Source organism: Phoxinus phoxinus, assembly GCF_949152265.1.
Source record: "Phoxinus phoxinus genome assembly, chromosome: 5".
Taxonomy (NCBI): Eukaryota; Metazoa; Chordata; class Actinopteri; order Cypriniformes; family Leuciscidae; genus Phoxinus; species Phoxinus phoxinus.
Window position 1 is genome coordinate 27,774,756 of NC_136880.1, and position 26,650 is coordinate 27,801,405.

The 26,650-nt window shown below is 38.2% G+C and overlaps 3 protein-coding genes across 3 annotated transcripts; 2 read left to right on the forward strand and 1 right to left on the reverse strand.

Annotated features, from left to right (window-relative positions):
* Positions 1–253: 253 nt before the first annotated feature.
* Positions 254–19,883, forward strand: kcnb2a (potassium voltage-gated channel subfamily B member 2a). Its single transcript, XM_079614495.1, has 3 exons — positions 254–748; positions 2,819–3,485; positions 15,996–19,883. Exons 2-3 carry the CDS (start codon positions 2,910–2,912, stop codon positions 17,892–17,894), a joined length of 2,475 nt encoding a protein of 824 aa, XP_079470621.1. The 5' UTR covers positions 254–748; positions 2,819–2,909; the 3' UTR covers positions 17,895–19,883.
* A 1-nt stretch (position 19,884) lies between these two features.
* Positions 19,885–23,412, reverse strand: rpl7 (ribosomal protein L7). The gene is made up of 7 exons (XM_079614497.1): positions 23,340–23,412; positions 22,666–22,768; positions 22,371–22,537; positions 22,039–22,176; positions 20,715–20,824; positions 20,407–20,624; positions 19,885–19,939 (listed from the first exon to the last, which is right to left on the reverse strand). Exons 1-6 carry the CDS (start codon positions 23,351–23,353, stop codon positions 20,416–20,418), a joined length of 741 nt encoding a protein of 246 aa, XP_079470623.1. The 5' UTR covers positions 23,354–23,412; the 3' UTR covers positions 19,885–19,939; positions 20,407–20,415.
* On the forward strand, positions 23,395–26,572 carry rdh10b (retinol dehydrogenase 10b). Its single transcript, XM_079614496.1, has 6 exons — positions 23,395–24,137; positions 24,762–24,997; positions 25,104–25,202; positions 25,291–25,436; positions 25,525–25,656; positions 25,741–26,572. The coding sequence occupies exons 1-6, from the start codon at positions 23,837–23,839 to the stop codon at positions 25,862–25,864; spliced, it is 1,038 nt and encodes a 345-aa protein (XP_079470622.1). The 5' UTR covers positions 23,395–23,836; the 3' UTR covers positions 25,865–26,572.
* Positions 26,573–26,650: the final 78 nt, after the last annotated feature.

Here is a 26,650-nt window from a genome sequence, read left to right on the forward strand (position 1 = left end):
TCTATCTATCTATCTATCTATCTATAATCTCTTTGGGACTTCAAGCTAAGACTATATAGCCTATACAATACACAAAGAATGTATGTTATATCTAAGACAATAAGTCTCTCACGATCTAAATCTTTTAATCTTTTCAGTTGTGTGATCCCTGATTAAGTTCTATAAGAGAATCTTGAATATCATCTTATACATCACGTAAACTAAATCAAGTTCCTTGTCATGCTATATATTCCGCCTTTCCCAAATGTGGATCATCGTGTTCCATTGTGTCATGTCCCCACCTCGTTTGAACTTGCTATGACAGAGAGCTAGAGATCAGTGACACTGACTCCTGTATGGGACGGAGGGATCTGATGCTGCTGCTATCCTTGGTGATGTACAGCTCAATCCAATTAGGCTTCACCTCCGGGCTGTGATGCAGCGCGCGCTCCTGCTCAGTCGAAGCTCCACTGAGCGCTAAGTGTGACAGTCCTTATACGCGCTGCTTTTCACTTTAAACATAGGGCATGGCTTCGTGGCGAGAATAATCAACAGTTTCGGGGTTTCCCTGCCCCACCTTTGTCTTTCTGCTTAATTTGCACGAGTTACTTGTGAGATTGAGTCCACACAGAATGAAGAGGAACGACTGCCCTTTCAGCAGGGGTACCACTGATACCTCTATCCCTTGAGCAGATGGAGGGGGAATTAAGAGGCTAATTGACTCGTTTTGGTTGTAGAGTTAAAGGAAGAATAGGTGAACAGCGGGAAGGTAAGATTTCGTTGCTTTTATCCGCTTTAAAAGAACCGGAGGTCGTTTGGATAGGCTACGTTGTGCGTATAGCACTGTTTTCATTGGGCACATAAACTCCGCGGACAGGGATGCCAGAACACTACAGTTCTGCTGCTCTCAGCGTATCCCAGCTATTAGTGTTCACTCTCGCAAATAAAGGTCCCTGACAGCAACGGGAAAGGGCTTTGCAACTTGATGCAATTGGTTTTACATGAACTTAGTCTCAACTCAAGAGCTTTTTATACAGCACAAGTGGTTCTTGATAAGAACCGAAGGAATTGTGTGAACGAGTGTTTGTCAGCTGTCCTGAAACAGGTGCACTGGAAAGTACAGACTCGACCTCCCTGATTAAGGATTAGTCTGTAATGATTGTACTTTACAGCTTGAAATGCAAAGTTGATAAGGGGGAAATGCATGTAAAAGCATGTTGGCTATTAGGCTATACTGTATAAGTATGCCTATTTAATTTAAGAGAATTATCTTTATTTTTAACTGTGTCTCGCGATAGTATTTTTGTTTCTCTCCTGACCGTGGATCTTGTGCACCGTTGAGTTGATTTTTCCGGAGTTTACAGAGTGATATCGGTAATATTAGGGCACACACCAACTTAACCTTGTGGGGATAAAGCGTAAAGCTGCGGATATTATGTGGGAGGGTGTTAACGCAATGCAAATAACACAACGGGACATTATAGTTTTTGATGCATCCCAGAGCTGCAGCATTATGAAATGCTGGCCTATATAGTTTGCACTCTGGAAGGGAGTTTTAAATAGCCGGCTGTTTCGACGTCTTTTAGGGGCAGGAAATAGAAGCCCGCTAAATAGTCCTACCGGGATTTATCATCAAGACATTCTTAAATACTCAATCGCATTAGCGTCTGTCCTCAGAGCCAAAAGTATAGCTTACTTGACATCCAAATGCTATAGGAGAACATGGCAATTGTCATTATGTTGAATTTGCATGTTCGAGATGATTTAAAACAACAACAACACACACACACAAATTGTGTTCTAAGTTCTTAGAAAAGTAGCTAATTATTTGTGTCCATTTTGGTTGGAACAATTTTTCGAACGTTTAGCCTATATATTTAGGAGGGAAATTATTTCGTATCTCTGGGAATGTCAAAATGTGTAATAATCATGTTAGGTTGCATCAAAATAATTTTTAAGCATGTTTTTAAGATAATGATTTTTAACAAATATTATTATTGCACATTTTTTGAATATCAAGTTTTCTTAATGTTAGGCTACTCCAAAACATGCCTATACATAAAAATGCCAGAATATGCAATAAACAAACAAACAAAAATCTTAATGACCTTGACACGCACAGGTTTTCTTGTCACATGACAACAAGATGGCCTCCTACATGTTGGTAATGCTCCAAAAACTTTGATTTAGTGGATAAAACTTTCAAACATTTAATTGTTGTTTTAGTACTTCATACACACTCTTTATTCACAGCACCTAAACGTTTTTTTCTCTCTTTAAGCCCCACAATTATTGTCAAACTTTTTATTCAGAAGTCATATCAGAGCAGTATTTAAGTCATATTCTGTATGAATAAAATTTTTTATTACTTTAAAAAATCTAGACAAAAAAAAAAAAATATATATATACAGTTATATACATATGTTGACCCCATTGCAAACTAATGAAGTGCAGGGCCCTTGTTAAGATTCCTCCTTTTATAATCATCTCCTTTCTAAAAACTGTGTGCTTTTGGAGAATGGTTTTAGCCGGCAAAGTTTATTGGTTCATTATTTTTTTTGGAGCATAAAATAAGGTCATAATAGTGTTGGAGTTCTGAGCACTGAAATTCCATAAAATTATATTTTTAATGGTCTTATGTATTATTCATCTATGAATGATTATATATATATATATTTTTTTTTTTTATATCATATTATTTATAATATATTTTATTTATATATTGTCCACTTTTACTTTGCCTATTCATATTCCTGTGAATTATTAAAAAAAATATTCAGTAATTTGAGTAATTCTTCTGTTCCATGATGAGTCTTCCTGAAATGTCTTTTATTTTCAGGTGCAACCATGGAGGGCCTTGTCTGAGGTGGATTCATCATAGTACTCCTAATTGACATCCGAATTAGCATAACATTTGAGTAGCAGCAGTCATGGCTGAAAGGGCAAACTTTGGGGCTCAGAGGGTCTCACGGCCACAAGGCTCACTCCCGCCAGAACCCATCGACATTATCCGGACGAAAGCCAGATCCAGAAGAGTCCGGATCAATGTGGGTGGGCTGGTCCATGAGGTGCTATGGAGAACCCTGGACCGACTGCCGCGAACGCGTCTGGGGAAACTCAGAGACTGCAACACCCATGAAACCTTAATGGAGATCTGCGATGACTACAGTCTAAATGACAATGAGTATTTCTTCGACAGGCACCCCGGTGCCTTTTCCTCCATTTTAAACTTTTACCGGACTGGCAAGCTACACATGATGGAAGAGATGTGCGCTCTGTCTTTTGGCCAGGAGCTTGACTATTGGGGCATCGATGAGATCTATCTGGAGTCGTGCTGCCAGGCACGGTACCATCAGAAGAAGGAGCAGATGAATGAAGAGCTAAGAAGAGAGGCTGAAACTCTCAGGGAGAAGGATGGAGATCAGGTGGAAACGGGCTGCTGTCCAGACAAAAGGCAGAAGCTCTGGGATTTGCTGGAGAAACCGAGCTCTTCTTTGGCGGCCAAGGTAGGGCAAGCACACGGACCACACACGCACAGTACCAAATATCAGAGTACAGCCACATAAATTGATCACATTCTGACATTTCCACTTAGGACGTTCTTTTTGAGCATCAACAAACTAGCACTTAAAAAAAACACTGAAGAATAATAATCCAAATATTCAATTTGAAATGAATTATTAATTTGCCTTACAATGACTTGGGGGCAAATTCAAGGGTAAAGTTTGGGCTGCAAAACTCTGAGACTGATGCTAGCAGTGATATGATGAAATATGAAACCCAAAGATGAATTTATAAATACACACATCCCATATGCATTTCCCAGCTGTCATGATTGACATATTAGCCCAGGCTTTTATGCCACAAAAGTAGAGGCATATTTTTGTGGTATATAGCTTGCTAGAGGGAAGATTTATGGAACGGCATGTCAGTATGTGAAACTTTTTGGCAGCATTTTCCATCCGAGATTGTTGCTGTTGCTGATGTGGGGAGATGCTGCATGGATGAGTAATATGCACACATCTTAAATAAGAATGATTACGAATCAATCATTAAAACAACAAGGCCGTTAAATAAAAAAAAATGGGGCTTTAAATATAATTTCAAGTACATTTTGACTAATTATATTTTCTCACGCATTAGTAGATTGTCCCCGTAGAAGGTTGCTGAGAGTATTGAAAGGCTTTTTCACAGCTGTTCAGATGCTTTGTCTCCACTCACTGCCCAGTCCCAATACACAGATCATCTACTTCCCAGAATACAGACAGGGAAAGCAGTCAGATGAGCCATTAGTGAAATGCTTTAATGTACAGGATTTTTTTTTCTTACCCTTTGGCTCTTAAGAAAAGTGTCTTTCCAAGGAGTGAATAAAAAAAGCATTTTAAATAAATGAAAAAGGGCATTTTGCACCGTAATAGCTATCATCTTAATAGTAAAGACGTTAGCATTGCAATCATGACAACTAACATTCTCATTAAATTCATCGTAAATTCATTTTAGATTTTATTTTAACTACCTTTTGTGTTTTTTTATGCCACACAAAACTAGATGTTAGATCTGTATTTTAAACATTTAATGTTAAACATTTGGTTCAGAACTGTTACTGAACTCAGTGTAACTGAAAGTGAAGGCTGATGCAATAGGTCTAAAAACACAGTGGAAAGAAACAAAGGGAAAAAATTGGGGGGGACAAGTGAGGAGAGAAAGGACAAATGGTAATCCTTATAAACATTCCCACTAGCCAGCTCAGTAAACTCTAAGTTTCAATTTAAACTGCATCCATGTGTTCGCTTGAGCATATTGTCAACAACTGTTACCTGACCAGAAAGGAAAAGCTATCATCTCGCTCTGATTCATTGTGTTTGACAGATTTACTTTAGCATTATATGCGGGATCGGGACTGGGCTGGAGTTGCACGGTCTGCTCTTAGAGAGGAAGATGAAGGTTGAGTCACTGCCTCTATGATTTGTAGCCAGTCAATCGTTTGAGTGAGTCAGCATCTATTCAGCCTACACCAATCGGCTATAATGTCTGCTCTGACAGGCAAAAAGCAGCTTTGTATTGACCGAAATCACCTTCAGCTTAGTTCAGCTTATCATATCACTACTGTGATCACTGGAAGATGGGAAACAACTCTCAGGATTGCAACAACCCCATTTAGATGCTATGGCAGACTTGTGCTCACAATGTATAGCAGTATATTAAATTACAAAGCAGTTCCCTTCAATAAACCCCACTTTACTGTCTGATAATAAATGCAACTCCGAGTTTCTGCATTCTTGGATCTGGGTTTTGGGGAAAACAGAGTGAACCCGTTTACATTACAGGGGTCCAGTCATAATTAATTGCATGTGAGCTATAAGATTAATGGCAAGTGGTTCCTAACCTTGACCTCGACCTTCACTTCTGTGGCTTCAGTGGGTTTTGTTATTGGACACTGGATTTTGAGCAGGTAATAATGACTGGTGTGTTACTGAGGAGGTATTTCCCCAATGCATGTTGATAGCATATTGCAGGCAGAATATCGCCAATAATACGTTACTTTGTTGCAATGTCAGTTTCAGTACATTCCTGTTCTTTAAAAAAATATATATATTTAACATCTGAAAATATATATTTTTGCTTTATGGGTTGAAATGCAGCAGGAATTCTCAGCAGGACCGTGCTTTGCAGAGCCTAAATAAGCTGTTATAAATAAGCTGTTAGCCTACATTTTATTGTTTTTTTTATATACAAAAGATAATAGGTAGTAAAGCTAAAGCTAACAGTAGCTAGTTCAGTGGTCAGCACTGCTCTCTGGGAGGCAATGGACACTTAATCTCCTTTGGTGATTTACCTAGTCTGCTCCTACAAATAGACCGCTGGCATTCTGTCTGGCTTATGGCTACAGTGTGTAATGTGGTCACGTGTTTAGCAGTTAATCAATTAGTGAAGGCAGTTTTCCACCGTGCGGAAGTTATTAGGAGCATTAGCACTTTTCTACATTGTTTCCGCTGTTTCAGAATGCCAAGGCGAACATTGTGAATGGCCTGGGAAGATGATTTATCCATTAAAACCAGCTATTTTCTTGTCTTAGATCAAAAACTTTGTGACATCCATAGTTTAATGAGGAGGAGTGAGGTATCTGGTGTATCTGGGGTTTTCCTTCCTGTTTAACCATCTTGTTTCTCTTCTTATCTCAGAGGACTTGCGTTGTGTGTGTCCTCTCAAAAGGTCATCGTATGGTCAGGCCGAGCTAATTTAAAGAGCTCAGTCACATCACCTTGATTTGTGTTGCATGCATAAACATCCTGAGCTTTCAGTAAGAAACGCAAAGAAACATAAAATACAGTGTAACAATACATGAAGGTGTAATATTTCAGGAGGTTGAATTTGCTGTTAACATATCTTCTTATAGTCAAACCATTCCATTTCTGCTAATGAAGTGATGAAATGAAAATTAAATGAAGTGAAATTCATTCAAAATGAAATTCATACAAACTGAAGTGCCTTACAATTGGAAATATTAATGTATGTTCCTCTCCATGTGGCCCACATCATTAGTGAATCATCATGTAGAGTATCTCTTTTGAACGGGATATTTTGACACACACACACACGCACACACACGCACGCACACACACACACACACACACACACACACACACACACACACACACACACACACACACACACACACACACACACACGCACGCACGCACGCACGCACGCACGCACGCACGCACGCACGCACGCACACACACACACACACACACACACACACAGCAATTTATATTGTAGATTTATTTCAAATGCAATACAAAATATTGAATATTTTGTTTTTTTGTTTTTATTGCATTTTATTGCATTTTTATGAATGTCAAACAACTGCAGGATTCATACTTGACAATGAGAGACATCTAATCAGATACATAATCTATAAAGAGGTGTTCACTGCAGATTGTTTTGATGAGATCACTGTTCCTCTGAAATGTCGGTGGTGTGAATAATTTATGTGTATTTACTGTAATTGATCATGACATGATACTCTATGCTCTCAGCTCTGTGGACAGAGCAGAAATCCTCTGCATAAAGCCCAGGGATGGGAAAGGGGGGTGGGGGAGAAAAGGAAAAAGAAAGAAAAGCTCTTTGTCAGTGGAGGTTCTGTTACTAAATAAAGAGGTTTGGGTTTTGGCTGGGACTCTGGGTGCAAGGAGATACCTGGTGAATTCCCCTCTCAGCCATCACTCCAAGAGCCATGGAGGTCAACAGACAAAGTGAATGTGAAGATGAGTAAAGGTTCCATCCAGTGCTTTTTTAACTACAGTGAGATTGCATTAATCATTTCAAAACAATTCACCCCTTGTCCACTTAAGAAAAGATGTTATGTCTCAATGTACTTTTACAGTGAGGTTGGTAAATTGATCTCATCTTACAATGGACTGAGCAGAGCTATGTTTATGAGAATAATGTGCTGTAAGGTGACAGGTGATTGTTTAATGTGGCATTTATACTTTCAGCTCAATTGAATTATATTTCAAACATGAGTAAATGGTGTTGAAAACAATTACAACTGATTTGTTGTAATCAATGGTGCATTTCATCTTAAAAAAGACCATTAAAAGTGTGAGTTTTTTCAGAACTTACTGTCTATATGTTTATCACTGCACAGATTTAGAGAAAAAACTAATCAAGAAAGAAATAGCAAAGTGTTTTTCCAGTTCAGTTATCAAATCCATGGAGGGTTCAGACTAAGGTTAAAACTATGAAATTCAAAGTTGATGTATCCTCAGATGGGTATAGACATTGAAAGTAATTGTCATGTTATGTAATCCAGTGCTTTCAAAAAGGAAGTGCTGAGCTTGTGACCCAGAGGGAGCAAACCGTACATAGACCCAACGTGGGCGTTGAACGGTGGAACAAGTCCTTTAGCCTCTCTGCCGACTCAGAGTTTCCATCCCCCATAATGTCACACAATTATGTAGTTAAGCCTGGGAAACCTAAAGGGATTTATCTTTAATCTGAGTAATGAACAAACAAAATAGCTACAGTTCCACCTTTCATTCCACTCTGATGGATAAAATCCCACTTAGTGGATGTGGAAGTTATATACAAGATCTGATCCTGTAATTGAAGCCTCATTGAGGGCTAAAGCCAATTATTAATGTAGCGTGACCTACAATCAATAAGAATTGAGTCCAACAGTAGTGTGTCTAGTATTCTTTTAGCATGTATGACCTTGTCACATTTTCATATTCAGGATATTTCATAACCTGGAGGTTAAACTTCCGAAAAAGCAATTCATTTTGAGACAAAAGACATTGCATACCGAGGGATGTTCAAATGCAGATACAATTATGAACAAGGCAAAAAGTGTAGCTTTGTGCTACACACAAGCGCTTGGAAAACTTTTTTAGACAACTTTTTTTCTTATCTGCTGTGGTGAAACAAAACTCCCTTTGTGGTATTTGGCAACATGTAAAGCCAAACTCAGAGGTGTACAAGGGGACAATGAACCTGCCAGTCAGACTCAGTTTTGAGCGGTGAAAGAATCCTTACTAAAATGATGCATCACATGACATGTCGTAGATCAATATAGAGAATATGCATTAATAACAGTCAATGGGAATATGAAGACTACAGGCCAGATTTACTCATTACCGTGAGACCGCAATGGAAAGTGGAAAGTTATGAGGGTGACCTAACTGACAATGTGCAAATTAAAGAATACAGACAAAGCCATTTCAAAAGCAAAATGGGATAAGACATGCTTTTTCCCCACATTAAATAATGGCGCAAATGCAGTAAATACCATGGTAAATCACGTTGCATGATTTATTTAAAATACTAAATGTTCTAATCTGATAAAAAAAAATACAGTGATAAATGTCATGCATGGGTGATTTCTTCTTTCTCTTCTGAGACTGGACTGGGTCACTGATAATGCAATTGGATTCCTTTTCATTGTTATGTGACTCTTGTGTCAGTGTATACATATACTGTACATACATTTATAGAACTGAAAGTAGAAAGGCACAGTTTTTTTGTGTGTAAAAATAGATCCCATTCTCTTGTATTATTGATGCTCATTCTTAGGCCATATTTGTGCTCCGATCTTCAACCGGGAACTGGATAATATTCAGATTGTTCTGATTTCTGACCTGTAATGCCTGAATCATAATCATATGATATGTTCGTTCATTGGCCAGAGGAGAACTGCCCCTCCGACTGACCCTGAGTTCTCCCAAGGTTTTTTTTTCTCCATTCTGTCACCTGATAGAGTTTTGGTTCCTTGCCACTGTTGCTTTTTTCCACCTTTGTTGCCATTGGCTTGACTTGCTTAGTTGGGGACATTCGATTTAAAATTTAATTTAATATTCAACAATATTATTGATCTGCCTGCATCGACACTATTATTTGAGAACTGAGCAGGACGATGACATCACGGTTTACTCCAGAGCGGCTATATATATATATATAAATGAACTAAATTAATAACTTTTAAAAAAACAAAAATGAAACATCACTCTACTGACTTAAGCAGGACTGTGACACTATTTTCTTCTGGAAACAAACTTTTTTGCATTATTTTCCTGTTAACGCTGTAAAGCTGCTTTGAAACAATCTGTATTGTAAAAAGCGCTATATAAATAAATGTGACTTGACTATTTCCAATATTTTGACAACAAAATACATGCTATTAGCTTCACCTTCCCAACCCACAAGAGCTAAAACCCTGCCACGGGCAGGAGTACTGCCAGTCTTGAAAGGATAAGACTTAGAGTTTTATCCTCTGAAGCTCTACCTCACCTTGAACCCAGTTGTGATTTCCGTTTTGGGGGACGAATGTCTGGCAAATTCTCGTGGATCATGGTATGAGGGCAGATGTGTTAAAAATAGACAGTGACAGTTAGACAGACTGAATAGCAGGCTTTACACTGTGCTTAAGTAGAGGTTGCCTGCCTACCCCACTTGTGAGGCTGAAGATTTTGCATGCGAGTAAGTGGTAGGCCGAGGGCTAGCCTGTAAACCACAAGCAATCATCAGGGTCATATTATTGACTAATCACTATAATCACGACCCCCTGCTTCCTCCCACCCCCGCGCACGCAAAAGACACTGTCAAAAACAGAGTAGTCATCTTGTAGCTCAGCTCAGCTGCTTTCATGCGTGTTGGACACAACACTGCGCATTATAGACGAACTGGATATCATATAGTGTGTCTCTTACTCAGCAAAAGCTGCTTGACGAAATGTGGGAGAGCTCCAAATTAACCTGTACTATAAAAAAACACAATCAAACAGATCCCATGACACTCCTTTATAAATAACCCTTCAGTATCGATCAAGACATTCTTGGGTTTCCAGACAGAGTTTCTTCTTCCTCTCATGGCTGTAATAAAAACAATGTTCTCCAGAAATAATTTAACCTTCAATTCGTCTCAGCAGGAAGAGAAGTGTCTTCTGAGGAGCTGTATAGGACGCTTCATTTAGAGTTTTACACCGCATAACAGTTTAATTGACAGTATCAAAATGCACTTCTCAATCCTCAATTTGTTTGATAAAAGAATAGGGTGTTTTTTTTATAAGTTTGCTCACTTACATCAGAAAGGTGTTTCTCGACTAGTTCAGCAGATAGAAAACAGGAACAAGGGTCTGTCAAGATGTCAATATTGTTTGTGCATGATGCTTGTGAAAGAAGAGCTGAAAGCTTGGTCTGTTGTAATTGTTTGTGAGAGAACACATTACTGAGCCATTGGAGCATTCCAGCCAGGTTTGCAGATGAAAGAAGATGGATTTAACACTCTAATTCCTGAAGCACTGGGCGTTTGCTGGATAAGTGGTTCGTACGGTGAAGGAGCTGTCCATGGTGCTGGTGCTGAAAAAATGAATCAGCTTTACCAAATTTTCAGTTGAAAAATTCTTAATTTTTCTGTTTTCCTGGACTTTGACTCACATGTGAACCTTAGACTTTTTGCAATAGGCCTACAGGTAAATCCACCTCACCAGGCAGATTAAAAGGCAAATCCTCATGTTCGGCCAGATTGCCTTCAGTTTTCCCCCATATGTATTATTTGTGATTATTTTCAGATCCTCAGTTCAGTGCCGAGACAATAATTCCGTGGGCAGTGTATTTGAATGAGAAAAATCGTCCAGATATTTTTGTACAAGCTCATCATAAGGGCCAGATGTTTCAAGGACCAAAGCAGCGCTAGTAGAAACCTAAACCAGCCTTACAACACATTTCACTTGACCCATTTTGCCCTCTGTTTACATAAGATTTAAAAACCTTAAAAAACAAAGTGTTTTAAAAACACTCTGCTCATGTAGCTACATTGGGGTTCTGGTTTAGCGGTCTTTTGAAATTGTATATATTCAACGGTGGGATGCTGCAGTGCAGCTCCATAAAAGGAAGTTTAAATATGACGTAAAATTACTAATTTTGTGTATTTTATGTATTTTCGTTTTTACACTTTTCTGGAATTTTCGAATCTGTTTAATAGCGCCATCTAGTGGTCAGATGTTTCATTATATTAGCCGTTGTCCATGTCATGCCCTCGCACATACGCTCTCTTCTTTCATGCAAATGCAACACCGTCTTGCATCTCAGTTTGCGATTGTCAAAAAATTACTTTAGTATTAACATTAGCTACCATAATATTGTTGCAGGTTTCTTCTTGTTATTTTGTACATAGTAATGGATTGATTTTCTTTCTTAGCGTAGTTCAATAATAATAGGCTACAGGTAAGACTGTGAAATAATAACATCAATATTTCATGTCCACATATTTATTTATTTGGCAAGTATGCATTTGGTATATTTTGCAATAATGTTGGTTTCAACTGCCAATTTACCAACTATTATTATTATTATACATTTTATTTATAGGCGCCATACATGACACTGACACCTTACAAACACTATAAAACAATCAACATTAAACAAATACTCATTATTACAGCCTGGATACATACAAGTATAAAAGTACTCACATGAAAGCTTGCCTAAAAAGATGGGTCTTAAGGCGAGATTTAAAAATACAAAGATTTTGGCAATACTTAATTTTTTTCTTTTAACTTAGTGCCACAACAAGAGGTATTTCATAAAATTACATAAGTAATTTTAATAGAAAACGAATGTTAAAAAAATATATAACATAGGTTAATTTTATTATTTATTTGGTTAATTGTAAATTTCTTCAATGTTTATGGGGGACTAAAATTGTAATTTAGAAGACAATACAATGTAATTTATCATTGTATGATATCATTAATGTATCATTAATGTCATAAGTAGGCCTATACTTTTTACAGTAGCCTACAACGTGTCTTTTAAGTTATAATTTTAGTCCCCCATAAATATTAAAGTAACTTACAATTAACCAAATAAATATTCAAATGAATCTATCATAATTGTATATATATATATATATATATATATATATATATATTTTTTTTACATTCTTTTTCTATTAAAATTACTTACATTTTTACAATGTAGCCTACATACAGCCGTCAAAAAGAGCTACTTTTAAATTATCTGAAAACATCCCAATCCCCCTGCTATCATCAGCTGTGTCAGGATAGTGTAACGGCACTAAAATCCAAGCAATGTTCTGACTTTATGCATGGTGCCTTTAAGTTTGAAGGACATGAATTCCCAGCCCAATGTGTTGCCGTGGTCAGCTCATTAATCAGTTTGAGGTTCTGGGAAAAAAAACATTTATATCGGTACGTCATACAGGCCTCAGTGTAATGCCTCTGCTGACACATGTATTTGTTCTCAACACAAGAGAGACAGGAGCGATAAGCACTGAAGGAGAAAGGCAGGAGGATTAGTTAACTGTCCTCATCTGTGGATCTGTATAAACGTGATTACATGGGCAATGATCTCAACACAGGGAGATTTCTGGCATTAGGCCAGGGCTTATGCGTATAGGGAAGCACAGGAAGCACCAAGAGATCCTTCAAGTCACCTAACCCTAATTTAACTCGGTCTTAGAGAAAGGGCACTACCTTGCTGATGTCACAAAACTTTTGTTTACGTTTGTTCCTTAGCGACGAAGTGCGTTCTCTGATTGGGTGGCATTTAGAAGTATTGTCGTGTTCGTTTTTTATTTTCCGAATGAGTTTGGAATGTAAAAAAAAGAAGAACTAAAAAATCACGTGAACTGAATTGGATCTCAGTGGATGGAATATAGCGTGTCCTGTAGAGTTACCTCAGTGACCCTCTCCCTAGGGATTAAAATCAGCTCTTTTTTTACTCTCATCTTCGTGGGTGCGCCAACCTCTGACTGGACTTTGGGTCTCTTGGTCACAGCCAGACACTACTCAACCCTACCTGGCAGGGACAATCCCTGCGTCAAGCCATGGCAATTGCAGCCTCCCTGGGGGCTATTCAGTATCCTTATACTTCGACTTCATTACACAATGTCAACCTCCTCTATCAGCAAGCATGTGCTTTTATTTGTGCCTACCCGTTGACCCCGACATTTGTTTAGCCTGCCTCACCAGTTGTTTAACACGCTCTAGCAACACTCAATACTTGGGTAATCAATGACAACTAAGCACTCGGTTATACAAATGACATTGGTGTAGCAAGTGTAGAAATAGTTCCACACACTGCATTATTCAAGCCCTCAACAAGACTTTTGAATTAACCTTGTCTAAAAACTCATACTTAAAGAGCATCCATTGTAATGTAATGGTATTGTTGTAATCGGAACATGGTGACATTTTTCACTCTTGTTTGAGAACTGTATGAACCTTGCGAAAGGTGTTCACATTGTCGTCTGTGTGAGAGGACATTTCAGGATAATTGTAATAGGATTGAGTTTCTATCTATAGTAAGGATATGGAAAGGTTAGGAGCAGTTACTCAGTCTTTCCCCCACCCCTCCCCCCCCACAAGGGAAGAATCAACCTGTAATCTCTTTAGTCTTCCTTAAACATTGTAATATTAAGCACTCTAGTAAAGGACAGTGGGCTGGCAAATTGCGTCATAGTGCTGATCGTGTGAAATTAGCTAAATCATCCATTCCTCTGTGGATCATATCATTTTAAGAGATTTGAACAATTCTAATGACTTAATACGACTTCATATTTGTCAAACAATTCTGGTGTAATATCGTGAAAAAGTTGATAAAATGTGCTGATTGTGTAAAAGAGTGTTATGACATCTCTTTCATAACGGTATGTGCGCCATCCACAATGACAGGACACTGTCAAGGTCAGCTGTTTTATTCTCCTCCCTGGATCATTATTAATCCCCTCTTAATGCAGTTCCAGTGAAGGAGTGCTCAGTGTCTTTTGTAGTACATCATAGTTTGTTATATCTTTGTGGATGAGATTGTAATTTATACAGACATAATGTCAGTGCAATAATCTAAAGTTTTCCCCAAAAAAATCTTAGTTTAAACTCAAAATAGTAAGTAAAAGTAAGTAGCCTGAGGCTGATGCCATCATAATAACAAAATCCATATTGTATCATTTAAGGCGTTTGAAGAGGCCTAAAATTGATGCAGCAATTTTTTTTCTTTTACAAGCTATATAAAAATGAATGCCTGAAGACAGTGTAAAGAGGCTACAGACATCTGTAAAATAAAAACAGCTCTTCAAGTAAATGCCTTTTTGGAAAAACTTTCAATTGGCTCAATTAACAAACATCTCATGATCAATGACTATTTTTCAGTTTTAATTTGGGAACTCAAGTACAATGTTGGGTTTTGATACGCACTTTATTGCGTGTAATATCCACGTACCCCACACCACTGATCCTACGCAAACGTATAATACACACGTACCCTAATCCTACCAAAGGGGTTTACAGTGCATATCATATGTACGTAAAAACAAATGTTCACGTATAAATTGCACGATAAACACAATGCGTGCTATAGAGACGCATTTAATGAGATCGGGTTGGGGTAATGGATTATAAGTAATGCGAGTTACGTAATCAGATTACTTTTCAAAGTAACTAAAGTAACGCATTACTTTTAAATTTATAACAACATTTCTGAGTTACTTTTTCAAACAAGTTACTTTGTTTTCTTATTTATTGACTGACACCTTTCCCCTTGTTGTGAGACATCATGAGGTGCAGAGGCGTTGAGTGCGCTGTGAACTTTATGTTGTTGTAATTCTAGACTAAAAGTGAGCATGCATTTACTCATCTCACTTGCACAAAACAGAATCAGTATTCTTCAAAATGAATAAAAACAGTGAAATGCAAACTCAAAATATTACGAAAACCTGCAATAATGTCTCCTGACAATGTTCACAGACTGACATTGTCATAGATATGTTTTTTAAAGAATGTGAGGTTTTCTCCATCTGTAATGCAGCAAACAGGGACATTGATCTAATGAAATGCAATATAATAGCCACCAGACAAGTAACTTAGTCTGATCAGGATTATTTGATTACTTTGCAAGATGATTTAGATAACCTCACTGGACAACCTCCATATTCTAACAAAACAGCTGATGAATAAGTGCTTGTCAAAGCCATTTGTGAACTGATGTGCAGTAGGAGAATGAGAGAACAGGCGATGCAGATCACTTTATCCTGATAAGGATGAGGGAACAATCTCTTTTTCACTTTCATTTCTGTTCCCACTCAGTGCCATTAGCATTTGCATTAATTCCAAGAAATGTCACTCATCCTTAGCTTAATGTTTTGAATATCTGCAACTCTTCAAATGTAAGCTTAAGTATTGTAAATTTTGATATGCTGTGTTTTATATATTCTTTGTGAGCACAAAGTGGTCCCAATTATTTGGACAGTCTTGGAAATTTTACATTTTCTAAAAGATATTAAAAAAATATTTGTTTACCTGTCATGTGACCATTACCCAACATCTGAAAAAACATGAACTTTTTTTTAAACTATTTATTATTGACATTTTATTATTGACCTAACTTATTAACTTAAAATCCAAGAGCTTTTATATATATATCGATATATATCTATATATATATTTATATACTTTTAATGTCACATCACTAAACCGCTTTTTTTCTTTTTTCTTTTTGCAGGTTCTGGCCATAATATCAATTCTGTTCATCATACTCTCAACCATTGCACTGTCACTGAACACCCTGCCTGAATTACAAGTGATTGATGAATTCGGAGGGTCCAACGACAACCCAAACCTGGCCCATGTTGAAGCCATTTGCATCGCCTGGTTCACTATGGAGTACATTCTCCGCTTTTTATCTTCTCCAAACAAGTGGAAGTTCTTCAAAGGGCCTCTGAATGTCATTGATCTGTTGGCTATCCTCCCTTATTATGTCACAATATTTCTCACAGAATCCAACAAGAGTGTCCTCCAGTTCCAGAATGTGCGCAGGGTAGTTCAGATCTTCCGGATCATGAGAATCCTGAGAATTCTGAAACTCGCGAGACACTCGACTGGTCTTCAGTCTCTTGGGTTCACTCTGAGAAGAAGTTATAATGAACTCGGGCTGTTGATATTGTTTTTAGCCATGGGCATCATGATCTTCTCCAGTCTGGTGTTCTTTGCTGAAAAAGATGAAGATGCTACGAAATTCACCAGTATTCCCGCTTCATTCTGGTGGGCAACAATTACCATGACAACTGTGGGTTATGGGGATATCTATCCCCAAACCCTCCTGGGCAAAATAGTGGGTGGCCTCTGTTGTATCGCTGGTGTGTTAGTAATTGCTCTGCCCATTCCTATTATTGTGAACAACTTCTCTGAGTTCTACAAAGAACAGAAGCGACAAGAGAAGGCCATCAAACGAAGAGAAGCACTTGAGAGGGCCAAGAGAAACGGGAGCATCGTGTCGATGAACCTGAAAGATGCCTTCACTCGCAATATGGAACTACTGGACGTTGTGATCGAAAAGAATGAGGATAAGGGCTCAGACAATCATCTTTCACCCAGTCGCTGGAACTATCAGAAGAGCCCAGACTTGAGTTCCAAAGGCTGTGTCGCAAAATATCAAGAAGTAGGACAGTTGGCTTCCCCAGATCGGTTATTCAAACCTAATTCAAGCCCTCAGAGGCTAAACGCAAAATCCCTTGAGCAAATGTACAACCAGATGACGGCCGCCTCATCCATGAGCAGCAGTGGACCTTCTCCTTCAAAAGCGAGCACTGTTGTTAAAGAAGAAGAGATGGAGATGAAGGTTGTGCAGTGTGAACCACGGATCAAAGAGAGACCCATCACTGAGATCCGAAGCGTGTCCAGCGTGGACAGTTTCGCCAGCTGTGCCACAGACATCAGTGAGGTCGAAAGAAGCGCGCTACTGCCCAGACACCCACGCGCTCCTCCGCCACTCGACCTAAGCCAGATCACCTCCCTGGAGAAACGAGCACCTGAGAGAGCAAAGCAGGCCACAATCATTAAAGAAGGCCTCTACGAGTTTGTCCAGTGCAAGTCAGACAGCTGCACCACGTCACAGGGCGAGGAGAACCAAAGCTTCGATCCGAGCGGTGAAAACGTGAGGAGCCCTCCACAAGGAAACCAAGTCAAAGTCAAGGGACTCAAAGTGAACTTCACCGAATCTGCAGACGAAGGGGCTTCCAACTTGCACTTAGTGGTGGCGGATGACGCGGCCAAACTGACACCGAAGCTACCGGTATCTGACCCATTACTGCTGGTGGGTTCTCCTCGGCAGAGTCCCAGGTCCCCGGGGAAAGGCTTCGAAGCAGATGGAGCCACAAGCTCTCCAGGGTTCAGCCTGTCGTCTTCTGAAAGCCAAAGAGGGAGAAACCACGTCGATAGAGCCGCTGTTACTCCCACGTCCCCTAAAAGTGCACAAAACTGTGCTTCTGCAACGGTTGGTGTCGTTGGAGTGGAAGACGGCATTCAAAGTGGACAGAAGGTGGACAACCACCTCCTTTCCCCTGATATTCTGAAGTCTTCAGGGGAGGGAGGTCGCTCACCACCATGTGAAACTAGCATGTGATGTGCCGAGATGCATTAACATGTTATCTGTGCAACATGTTCACAGAATGAATGCATCTGAGCATGTGGACAGAAAGAGTAACTGATGTAGTGAAGGGGACTTTCTTTTGTCTTTCTTCGACACTATTGGACTGCATAGCCGCAGAGATTGACTTAAAGACCCTGAGAGACAAGGTCTGCTCTCAATTCAGGAGCTTAGTGATATTCATTCAGAGGGAGGACATTAAAGAACAAATCATACTATTACTATTCTAGCATTATTATTTTGAAACAGTTTGACCCTCCATGTGAAGGATTAGTTAGTTGAATCATATATCTTTTGGATCAGAGACTGATTCAGGCAACTGTGATAAGATACCACAAATTCTTCATTGTAGATTAACAGCCCTGAGCAGATGTTGTAAGCATACACATTTTTTAAAAAGACTAACCACTGTAACATTTGTGCTGGGTTTGTTTAATAGTTCTGACCAAAGTGCTACCAGTGTAAATTGGCAGTCAGCATTTGACTTGAAATAATATTTTTGACCAAAATATGCCTTCATTTGATGTTTTCTTGCTGAGTGAAATCATTCCTCAGTGGTCATATGTGAAGCAACAAAGTTTTCAGTTCTCACTGCAAATGTGGATCAAATCAAATTCCCTTCCCCCCCCCCCCCCCCCCCCCCAACTATCCATTCAAACAAGTAATACATGAGGAAAACCTACATTACTTTTAACAAAAATAAAATATCAGTACTAAATATTCTGATATCTATATGAGCATGTCTGTTTCAGTGAAACACAAGTTCAAGTGTTTCCATTTGCATCACTCTATAGTTGAGCCATAGCCAACCTAGAAATACATTAATTATTAGATTAAATAGTTCAGGATGTTTACTGCTGTGGGAAACTCTCCACATCAGTGAAACTGTATAGAAAGATGGTCAAGTTGCCTTCAATTCAGAATCAGTTGAGGGAAACCTATGATATAGTAAATCAACAATGCCCTCTGCTGGATGAAGGAAATGGCACTTTATTTCTGTATGATGCCAGTTTGACTGGATGGGAATATTGTACATTTAAAGATTATTTTAACATTCCTCTCCCTGAGGTGCAATACAGTTGCACAGGGAACAAAGAGGTCAATGGATGTCAACAGTTTAAAGTAGAATCTCAAATGTGTATGATTTGTATATTAACTGTACATTCAAGAAATGATCTGCTACATCCATTTAGTGTAGAAACACAGGTACAAGTTGTGTCATGTTAATCGTACTCAAGTCATTTTTAAAACAAACTAGGCAGGAACAAATCCTGCTTTAAGTATTCAAATCGGTGCCTTTTCATAAACAGTCATTTATGAGAAGGTGTTAAGATCTATGGTTTGGTTCAGACAAGTCTGTACAGAAAGTCCTACTTTTTATAGAGTAAAATATGCAATACAATTAAGTTCTCAGGTTTTTTTTAATGTAATCTTGAAAGCCCTAATGTTTCTGTATGTGAAAAATGTTTTTGCCGATGTCAAATCAAAAGGAACAATAAGCTGCATGATCATCTACTTGCACAAGATTTGAGCAATTTATCTTTAATACAACTTGACTATTGTATGTACATTCCAAAACACTTTCATTTCTGCATATATCAAACTTTTTTTTTTCTCATTAAGTTTGGATCCTAGTTTGTATATCAATGTGATGTTTATAGTTGTACATCTTTTCTTTTAAATAGTGACTGCATTGTCCCAGATACCTAGAACGACCATTAAACAAATAAATGTTTGTTAAGGACACTTATGAGCGTGTTCTTTAAGTTAAAACATCAGTAGACCTTCAACCTCATCTTTAAGTGGTTTAATAGCGAGACGCTTCTTTAGATGTGATGAAAGGACACAGCTGTAGCATCTTTTTGATGCAATTGAGAACTCAGAGATACATGCTTTTACAGTATATCATGAGCAGACTTAAGTGTCACAATAAAGGGATGCCAAGAAATAAATCTCTAAATCAGTGTTTGTGTAAATGATTTTATTTTCACACAGACCAACAGCAGAAATGTTCCAACGACCTGTAGAGACAAATAAAGTTTTAAGATTAGAAATTTGACTTGAAAGGCAGTTAGTCCCCCCTGACATTACTTTAAATGGGTCTCATTCCCAACAGGCCTTTAGAGGATATATTCTAACCTGTACCCTACTATCAGGTTAACCAGTACAATTACAAATAGCATCAGTATCAAGAAAATAATGCCCAAAGGACATGTTTTTGAGATTAATAAATACAATAAACAGCCCACATAGTACACAAATTAACAACAAACGAAGTACTACCAACACTACCATGAGGTTGGTTGATGCATTATACCGAATGTAACAGCTATTCCATAACACAAACATCACTAACACTTTTTTCTTCTATCTACTAATAACCTGAATAACACACATTGTTGGTATGATATGCAAAGACAAGTTAAATGCAGATAAATAATTGTCAAACTTAAAAAGAACTGGACATGTGTTTCAGTCAGGTGCTCACCTTATGTTCTTAGTTCATTCTCCTGATGAGTCTGTTGATCTGGTCCTCCCTATTTCCTGCATCACCTCCCTCGACAAAGTGGGTGGTCTTCTTGTTCATGCCACCACGAGGAGAGGACAGTTTGAACGGCCAGAGGAAGTTGTTTGCAGCCTTGAAGTTCTTTCCAACAGTGTAGATCTCATGAATGAGGTCCTCAACACAGATGATTCCACACTGACCTGGATATATGCAAACCATGTTACCGAATCCTAAAACGCCACTACTACAATACCTAGTGTTCAATCAGGGTGTGCAGTGCCTGGTCTTACCAAGGGTCTTCTCGATAAGAGAGTTGTCTGTCAGTCCAATGCGCTGCTTTTTGATCTTGCCGAATCCACGCTTGTAGATGAGCTCACGCACAGATTTAAGGTTGGGGTAGCTGAAAAGGCAATATGGGACTTCAGCAAGCAGGTAAAGTTCATAATACATTTGAGACCGTTGCTGTATTCAGAACCACTCTTTTAATTTCACAATATCTTTCTATGACAAAAATGGTAAGAGTGAGAGTGATAAGCGGTTCCAAATTCAGCTATTGTATCGTGGCACACATTACATTTCACATAGGATTTGCCAAAACCTTTAAGGATAGTTCAGCCAAAAGTTAAAACGGTCAATTACATATTCCAAACGTATAAGACTTTCGTTCTTCTTCAAAACACAAAATGAAGATATTTTTTTCTGTCCTTCCATTAATAGTCCATTCACCCAGAACACTTGACACTTCAAATGTTTATAAAGAGATCATAAAATAAAACTATACGAATCAAGTGGTTTAAATCCAAGTCCTCTGAAGACACATGATTGTTTAATGACGATCCTCTCTGCAGAAGACTTGGATTAAACGGGGCTTATATTTATATATAAACATAAAAAAATATTTTAATTTATGTTCCAAAGACTAACAAATTTCTTATGGGTTTGGAAGGACATCAAGGGGAATTTTTTTATGTTTAGTTTAACTGTTGTCTTCCACTGAACACAAAACAAAAAGTATTGAGATAACTTTTCCATATAATTAAAGTAAATGGGGAATGACAGGAACAAAGCACCACCAAAAAAGTTGCCCATATGATTGATTTTCATATGCACTATATTTAAAATCATCTGAAGCCAACAATAGCTTTGAGCAAGAAACAGAAAATGCATTCAAATTATGACACCTTTAACGGGTCAATGTTACATCTGATGTCAAAGCCAACTGTAATGATGTAAAGACAAATCAAAGCTCTAATATTTAGAGTCTGGAAGCCCCCCCCATTCACTTTAATTATATAAAAGGGAAGCCAGTACATTCTACAACTATTCTCATTTTCTGTTCTATGGATTATATATAAAAATAAAAAAGTCCTATTGGTTTGGAACAACATGAGAAACTTAAATTTTTGAGCCAAGTATACACTAATGTTCAAAATGTTGGGGTCGGTAAGATTGTTTTTAGAAGACTTTTATGCTCACCAAGACATCAAACAAAGCAAACTAATTTACTGACCCTAAGCTTTCAAATAGTATTGTACCTTGAACTATAAGACGGCTATAAATACACCGTGGACATTCACAATTTTTAGGTTTGACCCAAAAAACAGTTTTACGTACCCCCAGGCAATGTAGGGCTCTGCAATTCGGAGCATGTTGATGGAGGCCTTGTTCAGTTTGACAAAGACACCGTTGAAGATCTGGCGGAGACGGAGCAGCTGAAGCACCTTGCGGACTTTGGGGCTGACACCATTGATACTGAGGGTACACAAGGTATCTCATCAACATCTTTCAAAAGACAGTTTCACTAAAAGTAATACTATGTAGTGGTGGTTTCAGAAGATTTGGCTTATTTTCAAGAGGAATCACCATAGTCGATAAGACGGGGAAAAAAGAGCAACATCATTAACCACAATCTGTGAAGTCTGATCATTTGAAAGTGGAAAATTTACCCTCTGATTCGGACCACAAAAGCCAGTTTGGGCTCAGCTGGCACATAGTAGTTGCCTGCCTTGCGAGCCATCCTACTCATACGGATTTCACGCCTGTACATCTCCCTGTATTCCTTGTGGTAAGCTTCAGCTCTCTTGAAGATGAGCTTCCTGGTGACTTTGTGTGCCTAATAGGTGAGAGAAGAAACACATTCTCAATTTGGGCTCTATGTTGATGCTTTATCATCAGATTATCTTGACCACCGTTTATAAACAACAAAGCTAGCTAAACAGGTAGTCTAAACAACCAACCAACCTTCTTGTCAGCCATCGCCTTCTTCAGACGCACGGCCCTGATGGCAGCAAATCGCTGTCGCCTCTTCAAGAGGCTTTCGGGGACGGAGGGAACCTTTTTCTTTCTGATGAGAAATGGTAGCACATTGGTAACGTTATTTACCCTGGTAACAACATTAGGCCTGCAGACCAGGTTATCATGACAGTTAATTTACGTTAAATCAATCAATAAATATTTATGTATATAACGTTATACACATCATATATGAAATCATAACCTTAGACTAAAACTTGTATTCATAAAAATACTAACGTTAACTTAGTAGAGTAACTTAGCATCATGTCGTTACCTCAAGTTAGCAGCTAACGTTAATGACAATAAATTAATATTAGATCAAAGAAGACTATTCCATAACTCCAGAGCACATTTGGACATTTACGTAAAGAAATACGTATTCGGGCACGTTTTAACGTTACTATATTAACTGCTTTTTCACACGTTGCTCAACCGATTCCACCCGGCAGACTACACGACATTCATATGAAATTTTATTGATTCATCATCCCCGATACTCCCAATTTCCCCTTCATAGCATTTAAACCTACACATATTGCTCATTTCGACCCCGAACAATATCGTATGAGCTATATTTAAACCGATGGAAAAAGATTCAAATAGCACGGTTTCCAACTTACGCTTCACCCGCCATTATCCCCACAGTAAAAGAGGCTTCTACGCATGCGCGGTGAGGTCTTATAACATTGGTCCTTCATACTTCCGGTTAAGTACTAGGTCTCTAGATATACTGCCTGCATTTAAAACAAATAATACCCTATTTATTTTACGTTGAAGAGACGTTCTGGTTGAATTGTTATTTTATTCTTCAAATTAATTATGTTGAGAGGTAGATAGGCTGGTAACAATGCATATAGATATGACGCAAAAGTTATGACTACTTTGCATAGCAGGCGGACACACGCGTGGAAAGTTATGAAGTCAAGTGAGTTCGATCATATATAAAGAGCCACGAAAACATACTGGTATGGGCAGATTTCATCCCGTCGTGGAAGCTGAGGGGTCCGGATTTTGTTTACTGCTCGACGGGGTTTTTCTTTGAGCACATCTGCAGTTTGATTTCTATCTTTGCTGTTGGAACTGAATGTCTCTGTAATTTGTTAGTTTAGTTCGGCGAATGGAAGCTCAGCGGCACGCGCACATCATGAATATAGTCACTGAATTATTCGTGGTCACTTTTAAAATAATCTGGTCGTTTGTGCTGGCCGGTGGTAAATGGTTTATTCGTCCACGGGAGAAGAGTGTGGAGGGCCAGGTGTGTGTTATTACCGGTGCGGGAAGCGGTCTCGGGCGGTTCTTTGCATTGGAGTTTGCCCGGAGACGAGCGATCCTTGTTTTGTGGGACATTAATCGACAGGCTAACGAAGAGACCGCTGAGATAGTGCGTGAAATTTACCGAGAAATGAACGCCTCCGCTGGTGAGTTTAGTAAACGACCCTTTCTTCCCAATTTTTTTTAGTCTTTCACTAGAATCTTTATTGTAATACGGTACAATCCATTCATATTATAGTTGACATTAGTTAATGCGATACATTTGTTACCGTGTTTATAAGTATTAGATGATGTTAGCTAGTTTTGTATTAGTTTGTGTTAGCTCAAGTTCATTAATTAACCGATAGAACTTTTGATTTTAATAATGTATTTGAAAATAATTAATAAAGCTGAATAAGTGCTTTAGAAGTGTTAGTTCATGTTATGCCAGTTTTTTTTTTTCTTAACAACTTTATTCCCAGGAAAAGTATAACCAACTAAAACAAACCAAATTACTTTTCTAAAAAGTTTTAGACTTTATTAAAGTGTGTTTTATTACTAGTAAGTTAGCTGATGGGAATTTACAGCGTTTTGCTCAGTTAGTCAAGTGGTTAATACCCAATATAAAGAGTCATTTTGTAAAATGTACACTTATGGTGAATGCAACAACAGACTTTTAGACTAAAATGTTAATTGTTACTGGTGGGGTTAAATGGGATAATTTAAAGGGGTTAAATGTTTGCAATACGGTTCTGTTATCAAATCTATTCTCTATTTTTATTTATTTATAGGGTCTTCGGATAGTGTTCAAGAGTTGCCTCTGTTCCAGCTGAAAGTTTACACATATTTTTGTGACGTTAGTAAACGCGAGAGTGTGTATTCGACTGCAGAGAAGGTGCGCAAAGAGGTGGGTAACATCGACCTGTTGATCAATAATGCTGGAGTTGTCTCAGGACGTCATCTTCTCGAGTGTCCAGATGAGCTTATCGAAAGGACTATGATGGTCAACTGCCATGCTCACTTCTGGGTCAGTATGAGGCTTTGATCAGTACCATTAATGTCAAGTTTTGCAGTCTTTGTTCACACTTGATAATTTGTGTTCATCTTTTGATTCTGTATGTTTATATTCACAGACTACGAAAGCTTTTCTTCCCAAGATGCTGGAGCGGAATCACGGACATATAGTAACTGTTGCTAGTTCATTGGGCTTGTTCTCTACTGCTGGTGTGGAGGTAAAAAAAATATATGTAGTGTAATGTTCTGTGTTGCAAAGATGCTTTTGAGGTTCAGTGACCCACTCGTTTCTCCTCTTTGTTGTAGGACTATTGTGCAAGCAAGTTTGGAGCCATAGGCTTCCATGAGTCTTTGAGTCATGAACTGAAAGCAGCTGATAAGGATGGAATAAAGATGACGCTTGTCTGTCCTTTTTTAGTTGACACTGGCATGTTCAAAGGCTGCAAAATTAGGTTTGTGTTTTACTAAATATCTTTAATTTACTTCTGATGACAAGACATGTTCTAATTATAATTGTTCCCTTACAATCTTTTTAAACAGGAAAGAAATGGCTCCACTTTTCCCACCGCTAAAGCCAGAGTACTGTGTAAAACAGGCCATGAGAGCCATACTAACAGACCAAGCAATGATCTGCACACCACGAATCATGTACATGGTCTCCTTCATGAAAACGTAAGTTAGTGTAATATGTCATAATATTCTTGTTTTATTTAATCTGTGCACGTATAATGGTCTATAATCTCTCATATCTTGCAGCATTTTGCCGTTTGATGCCATTGTGTGCATGTACAGATTTATTGGTGCTGATAAGTGCATGTACCCCTTTCTGGCTCAACGGAAGGAGTCCACGAACAACAATGAATCAAAGACTGGAATCTAACTGGTTCTGACTGAGCAGTGCTGCTAAAATCTGTGTAGTTCCTCTGGAACGATGAAAGCTGTACATTACAAGTTTTTTCTGATGACATTTTGCTGTCAAATTTGAGAATGCAAGAATTACAAATGTATAACACATTTAGCGATTAGCCTTAATTATTAAATGCTGTGTTACTGTAAGATTGCATAAGAAGGCCTGTCACCTATTTATATGTATTCACACTTTATTTGTTGTGTACGGTTGTTTTTCTCAACATTCCATGACTTTGTCACTTTAGAGGTTTTATCCTCCTAATAACTCTACAAAATGCACTACATGTTTTGAAAGTATTTCTTCTTGTTGTGGTTTTGATTTGGATAACACCAATGATTATGACAAAAGATTATCAGAGAATGCCATAAGTGCTTATTGTTAAATAAACCGTTTTCCTATTATCATGTACATTGGCCTTTTTTCCTGATTAAAGTATTTAGGGTCTAAGTGATAAAGGTACTTAGTTTTTTTTGGTGAGCAAACCAAAAATTAGTTGAGGAGGTTCAATCCGTGCTTAAAATGCGGTCATGGATTATCAAAGTTTGATAAGAAATTAAAATAAGGAAGGAAAAAATGGCCACCCATGTGGGGGGAAAAGAAACCCATTTCATAGGAGTACATTTCTTGTTTCCGTGATCTACGTCTCCACTTTGAATGGTATATTTTCAGTTCTTAATGAATTTAACTGCAGGAAACATTTCAAAGCCTTTAACAATTATAATATCGGTAAAATGTACCCTGTATTTGAGGCAATAT

What these genes read in the sequence shown, in the direction of transcription:
- kcnb2a (XM_079614495.1), top strand. Translation starts at nt 2,910, where the DNA reads ATGGCTGAAAGGGCAAACTTTGGGGCTCAGAGGGTCTCACGGCCACAA. An exon ending in GCTCTTCTTTGGCGGCCAAG is followed by an intron (nt 3,486 to 15,995) that starts GTAGGGCAAGCA and finishes TTCTTTTTGCAG; the next exon opens with GTTCTGGCCATAATATCAAT.
- rdh10b (XM_079614496.1), top strand. Translation starts at nt 23,837, where the DNA reads ATGGAAGCTCAGCGGCACGCGCACATCATGAATATAGTCACTGAATTA. An exon ending in TCTCTACTGCTGGTGTGGAG is followed by an intron (nt 25,203 to 25,290) that starts GTAAAAAAAATA and finishes TCTTTGTTGTAG; the next exon opens with GACTATTGTGCAAGCAAGTT. An exon ending in TTCAAAGGCTGCAAAATTAG is followed by an intron (nt 25,437 to 25,524) that starts GTTTGTGTTTTA and finishes CTTTTTAAACAG; the next exon opens with GAAAGAAATGGCTCCACTTT.
- rpl7 (XM_079614497.1), bottom strand. An exon ending in GAGCCCTACATTGCCTGGGG is followed by an intron (nt 20,825 to 22,038) that starts GTACGTAAAACT and finishes TTGCCTTTTCAG; the next exon opens with CTACCCCAACCTTAAATCTG. An exon ending in TCTTATCGAGAAGACCCTTG is followed by an intron (nt 20,625 to 20,714) that starts GTAAGACCAGGC and finishes GCATATATCCAG; the next exon opens with GTCAGTGTGGAATCATCTGT.